At 56.2% G+C, this 5,658-nt stretch overlaps 4 protein-coding genes across 8 annotated transcripts; 1 reads left to right on the top strand and 3 right to left on the bottom strand.

The window, feature by feature from the left end:
* KVP18_001798 (uncharacterized protein) lies at positions 1-4,223 on the bottom strand (the record flags this gene model as incomplete). Of its 3 annotated transcripts, XM_067952154.1 has the most annotated exons (8): positions 1-1,653; positions 1,683-1,774; positions 1,803-1,879; positions 1,908-2,148; positions 2,178-2,315; positions 2,381-2,835; positions 2,862-3,392; positions 3,446-4,223. In XM_067952154.1, coding segments are annotated over 8 exons (3,965 nt in total), but the record flags the coding sequence as incomplete, so codon positions are not given. The 3 variants fall into 3 exon arrangements, with proteins under 3 accessions (XP_067812450.1, XP_067812451.1, XP_067812452.1); XM_067952155.1 differs by lacking the exons at positions 1,683-1,774; positions 1,803-1,879; positions 1,908-2,148; ... (2 more) ...; positions 2,862-3,392; positions 3,446-4,223 and having other exon boundaries at positions 18-1,652; XM_067952156.1 differs by lacking the exons at positions 1-1,653; positions 1,683-1,774; positions 1,803-1,879; ... (1 more) ...; positions 2,178-2,315; positions 2,381-2,835 and having other exon boundaries at positions 3,357-4,223.
* Positions 1,952-2,152, top strand: KVP18_001800 (uncharacterized protein; the record flags this gene model as incomplete). The annotated part of the gene is made up of 1 exon (XM_067952159.1): positions 1,952-2,152. The coding sequence occupies one exon, from the start codon at positions 1,952-1,954 to the stop codon at positions 2,150-2,152; it is 201 nt and encodes a 66-aa protein (XP_067812455.1).
* A 37-nt stretch (positions 4,224-4,260) lies between the features above and the next one.
* Positions 4,261-4,746, bottom strand: KVP18_001799 (uncharacterized protein; the record flags this gene model as incomplete). 2 transcript variants are annotated; one of them, XM_067952158.1, is made up of 1 exon in its annotated part: positions 4,261-4,746. In XM_067952158.1, the coding sequence occupies one exon, from the start codon at positions 4,744-4,746 to the stop codon at positions 4,261-4,263; it is 486 nt and encodes a 161-aa protein (XP_067812454.1). The 2 variants fall into 2 exon arrangements, with proteins under 2 accessions (XP_067812454.1, XP_067812453.1); XM_067952157.1 differs by having other exon boundaries at positions 4,261-4,647.
* A 62-nt stretch (positions 4,747-4,808) lies between these two features.
* On the bottom strand, positions 4,809-5,634 carry KVP18_001797 (uncharacterized protein; the record flags this gene model as incomplete). Of its 2 annotated transcripts, none has more annotated exons than XM_067952153.1 (2): positions 4,809-5,190; positions 5,229-5,634. In XM_067952153.1, coding segments are annotated over 2 exons (788 nt in total), but the record flags the coding sequence as incomplete, so codon positions are not given. The 2 variants fall into 2 exon arrangements, with proteins under 2 accessions (XP_067812449.1, XP_067812448.1); XM_067952152.1 differs by having other exon boundaries at positions 5,229-5,446.
* Positions 5,635-5,658: the final 24 nt, after the last annotated feature.

Below are 5,658 nucleotides of genomic sequence, written 5' to 3'. Positions count from 1 at the left end.
GCAGGCTTTTTGGTTACCGGCTTCAGAGAGGCTGCTGCTAGCTTTGGTGCTCCAGTATCAACTGAATCGTCTTTCTCCACCTCACTGGTCTTGGGTGTTGGCATTTGAGCCACCGGTTTCTTGGGTGTCGGCTTTTGAGCTACCGGCTTCGGAGGGACTGCTGCCAGTTTTTGTGCTGCAGAATCAACTGAATCGTCTTTCTCCACCTCACTGGTCTTGGGCGCAGGCTTTTTGGTTACCGGCTTCAGAGAGGCTGCTGCTAGCTTTGGTGCTCCAGTATCAACTGAATCGTCTTTCTCCACCTCACTGGGCTTGGGTGTTGGCATTTGAGCCACCGGTTTCTTGGGTGTCGGCTTTTGAGCTACCGGCTTCGGAGGGACTGCTGCCAGTTTTTGTGCTGCAGAATCAACTGAATCGTCTTTCTCCACCTCACTGGTCTTGGGCGCAGGCTTTTTGGTTACCGGCTTCAGAAGGGACGCTGCCAGTTTTGGCTTTTGAGCTACCGGCTTCGGAGAGACTCCTGCCAGTTTTGGTGCTCCAGCATCAACTGAATCGTCTATCTCCACCTCACTGGTCTTGGGCGCAGGCTTTTTGGTTACCGGCTTCAGAGAGGCTGCTGCTAGCTTTGGTGCTCCAGTATCAACTGAATCGTCTTTCTCCACCTCACTGGTCTTGGGTACAGGCTTTTTAATTACCGGCTTCAGAGAGGCCCCTGCCAGTTTTGGCTTCTGAGCTGCCGGCTTCGGAGAGACAACTGCCAGTTTTGGTGCTCCAGCATCAACTGAATCGTCTATCTCCACCTCACTAGTCTTGGGCGCAGGCTTTTTGGTTACCGGCTTCAGAGAGGCTGCTGTCAGTTTTGGTGCTGCAGAATCAACTGAATCGTCTTTCTCCACCTCACTGGTCTTGGATGGTGTTGTTTGAGCCACCAACTTCTTGGATGTCGGCGTTTGAATTGCCGGCTTCAGAGAGGCTGCTGGAGCAGCCTCCGTGGTTTTGAATGGCTTTCCAACTGGTCGGGAAAATTTGGCAGCTGTGGGTGACAAGCCTGACGTGGACCGATGGCTGGAGGGCAACACCTCACTGGAGTATTCCAGACTGGTCATCGCCACCACGATTTGTGGATGGTCTGTTGGAGATCGTCGAGACAGGTCTGTTGGAGATCGTCGAGACAGAGCCGCGCTACCAAGGCGCACCTCCGTGTCCGACACCTCCAGCGAAGAGAGTCTGGAGCTGCCGATCATCGCGGTCTGAAACCCCTTTTCGCCCCGCTCCACGACTGCGCTCTTGAATACAAGGGGGCCCTTCAAAGGGCTGCCCACAACGGAGGGCAGCAGCGATATCGAGTCCGGACGGGAATGAGTCAGGAGCTCGCATAGCGTGTCCACCGTGGTGGAGCTGGGGTCCTTGTCCTTCTTAGCGGGTCGCATGGCTGAGGGAGTCTGAGGCGTGTTAGTAGGCACTGTTTGCGCGTGCTTCACGGGGTTGTCTCGGGACAACTCGGCAACTTCGGCTCGGACATCCGAGCTGAACACAGACATCATGTGGTCTGGTAGCGAGAACGACTTGGGTGACTCTGTAGCTTGGGTCTTTGGTGCAGGTTCAAAGCACCAGCACCAACAGTTGTCAGTCCTGGGGGTCACGGGATCCATGCTGTGTTGTGAATCTCATGCGTGCCTCACAAAAGGTCATACATTGCGTACATATCGTGCGCCAAGGCTTGCTGCTTACTCACATCGTAGCGCACGCGGTCACGTAGGTGTCGAGCATTCGGCTGCGTGGCGCGCGTTGCCCTTTCTCACGGGCCCACGCTTCAGCATCGAGGCGCTCATCAACCGGTCCAGCTGGGCCACCAGCGGTTTTATCTCACTAACACACACTGCATGATGCCTGGTCTTTGACCCTACACTGCTGGTCTGTGAACTTGCGGGCTACGCGCTGAGCCCAGTCTATGAACCGGGCCACCTCGCCTAAAGTCACCACCGCCCCCCGAGCTGAGCTTGTGTACGCCGCCAACACTCCGATGAAGTACTCCAGCCGCTGTCGCAGGCGGCGGTACACGACCCGCGTGGATTTCTGCCTTATCTCCGTCTCCAGCGCCCGCGCGTACAAGGAGGAAAACGTCGCGAACAGGTCCCCATACAAGGCCTAGATTGTGCGCCCACGCTCCGTCCTACTATGACATCCCAAGTTTCGACTCGCTCGTTCATGATAGCGAGCTGATCAACCGAATCTTTATCCAACCAGAAATGAGTCAAAAAGGGATGTGGCTTTACACCAAAGAGGGCTTGTGGAAAAAAGCTTCGACTGACGCGCTGCCTGCGACGGCGGTCGAGCCCATGCTTTCCAGCGCCTGCATTCATCTCCAACAAAACCTCACGCGAGGAGTGGGTATCTGGACGTGCTTGCTGGGTGAGTGGACTACGAACGAGCAAGCGACAGGTGTGTGGTCCGTGGTCAGAAAGACATCTGTTGTTGCCGCCCCCACAGCCCTACTATTCCGAGAGGGCTCAACGGCCCGGTACGACTTGGGGACGGGTTCCAGTAGGTGAGCGCAGGGTCTGTAGCTCAAATAAAAGACTCGGTCGCACCACGAAGGAAGCGCGTGCTTGATACCGCCGCCCTTGTACCAGTTCTGACGGTAGCGCGTGATGAACTCCCCCTCCACCCAGTTAGCCTCCCGGAGCTGCAGTGGGGGCCGGCCAGCGCGTTTCTTGTAGGTGGGCAAGAAGGTGATGGGCAGTTCCTTGAATGATGATAAGTCGTCGCAGTCGGTGTTGGCCACTTCGTCGTGTTCTCTAAACAGACGGGACGCGTCCTCCTTGACAAGGTTGTCTGTCAGTGCGGCCTAGACACCTCACAAGCGTTTTCAAAAGATGTGTACCGAAGACGAAAGTTGAAGTCACCAGTCCAGATGACGTGATGGAAGGCGTGTGTTATCTCACATTCTGAGCCTGTGGATTTCAACGAAAAGCTCTTACCCAGAAGCTGTTGCGTCAGCTTTGACATGATGACCTGTCTTGCCTGACGACGCGCCGCGGAGTTGGAAGAGGGAAGGTGGCAGTTAATGAAGAGAATGCTCTGGTCATACACCCAGAGCACCTGGGCAACAGCTCCCTTGGAACCCTTGCCGCCCTCAACGGCGTCTGTGACGTATAAGAGGAAAACGTGAAGCCGCTCACCGATAGACACCTTTGTGGTCGGTCCCGCCTGAACGCGGTTAGTCGCGCCCAGCAAAGCGGTATCCACGATTACGCCGAGTGCGGTGCGCTTTCGAACGGCGAAAGCGCCGTCCCCGAACCCGGTAACTCCGCGGCAGATCAGCAGAACGTATCGGCGATGGGAGTGCGACCGGTTTAAATAGATCGTCGCGGCGCGGAAAATATTGGAGGCTGCGTGAGGTCAGGCAAGCTATCCGACTTTGACACTCCTGCAGCCCCAGAACGTAGATGTCTCGGTTCGGCTCTGCGTGGGAGGTGGCTGACGGACTCGCCTAAAAAGTCTGACAGAGGCTCCGTGACATTGTCGTTGCGCAGCGTGCGCCTCGAGTGAGCTCGAAGCTGGTCCTGACGTTTGGCAGAGGAGATTTCCGAGTTGGCGGTTCCAGCACTTCTGGACGAGTGGGGAGTGGGAGTTTGCTCGAGAGACGAGCCACACATGGAGGCGAAGTGGCGGCGGCGAGGAATGTGGGAGGAGTCCAGCGGAAGAAGCAGGTCCTCGAGCGTGGGGTCGGAAGACTCAGTGTTCCAAGTGCAAACCTGAATACTGACCCGGGGCAGTGCTTCCGACGGCCTGACAACGGCTTCCGTCTGCAAGGTCTGCTTTGTGCTCAGCTGCGAGCGGACAACCAACGTCTCCTTTCGAAGTTCAAAACTGGAGTGCCCAGCGTGGAGCATGCTGCTGTTTGGTAGCATCTTGGATGCTCTCCTGCATATCTGGAGGATTCTTGGGTCCCAGTTAACGCCTGCGAAGTCTGAAGTTAAGTCCTCGTTTCGGTCCGTGAGGGGTGATGAACGTGCGGTGGGAGGGCTGGCGGGTCGGATGGAGATTTGAGGAGTCTCATCCTTCTTGGCGCTCCAATCGTCGTCGAAGTAGGATTTTCCAATGGGTGGATGAGGTGGCAGGCACGGAGCTGCAGGCGTCTTCAAATCCAGACGGGGAACGGGAACATATGGCGTTCCCGTTTCTGAACACGCGGCGTGCTTCGCAGAATACAGCGGCATTCGTAATGTCAGTTTTTGAAAAAAACAACTTAGCTGATTAAGTTTGTGAAGAATCCACGTCAACCAAAATGCCTCCTAACGATCGGTTGCCCGCCCACTGACAGTCTGCAGGCGACCCGCCAAGCAGAATCTCGTCTCCCGACGGAGCCAAGTACTGCAGTTTTAATCGCACTCCTTGCATGATGGTGGTCTCAGGGAGGTCTTCCGACTGTGCAAGTACTCGCTGTATCGCGTCAAAGACATCCGCGCCTTCGAATGGAACACTCGCTCCCACTGACAGCCTAAGAAACCGAGTCGCTTTGCCAGGCACCCATGCAGGTATGGGCTGCTTGTCGCGCGGCCCAAGAGTGAGTCCCGCGAAACTGACGGCATTTCTCTCGCGGGCGTCTGGGCGGTCAAAGCTGTGGTAGTCGTCGAACTTCATCGGCCGTGACGTGGTGCCTCGCGGGCGCGCAGGGATCGCTCCCGGCCGTGCTTCTACGGAGACCTTCACGTCTTCAGAGTGAGATGATGAATCGCTCATAATAAATGTCGAATAACAAAGGACTACACTCTACGCCAGGCGCAACGTCAAAAGGGTACACTCTACGCGGCGTTGGCATTCAGCCAACCTGGAAGTGCAGGTAGATCAGGGGTGGCCAACACGTTGGCCTCGGTCTTATAGGGCGCGACCTCGTCGTCGGCCAGCCACTTCGCGCGGTTTCCGTCCTCCCACACACCTGATCGCTGGTCGCCGCTAGCGGTTCGGAAAATGCCGTAACCCTCCTGCTTCCCATTCTTCCACCATCCTTTAAACGACCTTCCGTCAGCCCAGAAATATTCTCCGTAGCCCTCTTTCTTGTCATCCACATAGAAGCCCTTGTAGACCTTCTTGTCTGCCCAGTGGAACACGCCGAACCCGTTCATTCGGTTCTTTGCCCACTCACCAGCGAAAATGCGCCCATCCGCCCATACGTATCTCCCCCAGCTGGTACGAGTGAGTAGACAACCCGATTATAAACCTACCCATGGATGTCGCTATCTTTGAACTCGCCGTCGTATGACGATCCGTCAGCCCATTGAAAGGTCCCCCTGCCCGCCTTTTTGTTCTGCTTGTACTCGCCGACGAACTTGGACCCGTCAGTCCAGCACTCTTCAGCCGCTCCGTGCTTCAAGTCGTCCTTCCAGAGGCCGTCGTATTTATACCCATCCACGTGTGAGAGCAGGCCCTTGCCGTTCGCCATGTCGTCTTTGAACTCCCCTTGGAAGGAGGATCCGTCCACGTGGGTGAACACTGCAGGACCACACGCTACGCCTTCGACGAACACTCCCTCGAACGTCGATCCGTCTGGATAGGTCTGCACGCCTTTTCCATGCTTTTTGTGTCCCTTCCACTCGCCGGTGTACTTGATGCCATCTTCTAATGTGACAGCTGGTCGGGTAATGACCTCTTCAG

Source organism: the organism of the source record quoted next, assembly GCF_019968955.1.
Source record: "MAG: Porospora cf. gigantea A chromosome Unknown PgA_NODE_1508_length_5658_cov_321.165, whole genome shotgun sequence".
In the NCBI taxonomy this organism is placed as follows: Eukaryota; Apicomplexa; class Conoidasida; order Eugregarinorida; family Porosporidae; genus Porospora; species Porospora cf. gigantea A.
Note: the sequence above shows the minus strand (reverse complement) of the source record. Positions and strands in the feature narration are given on the sequence as shown.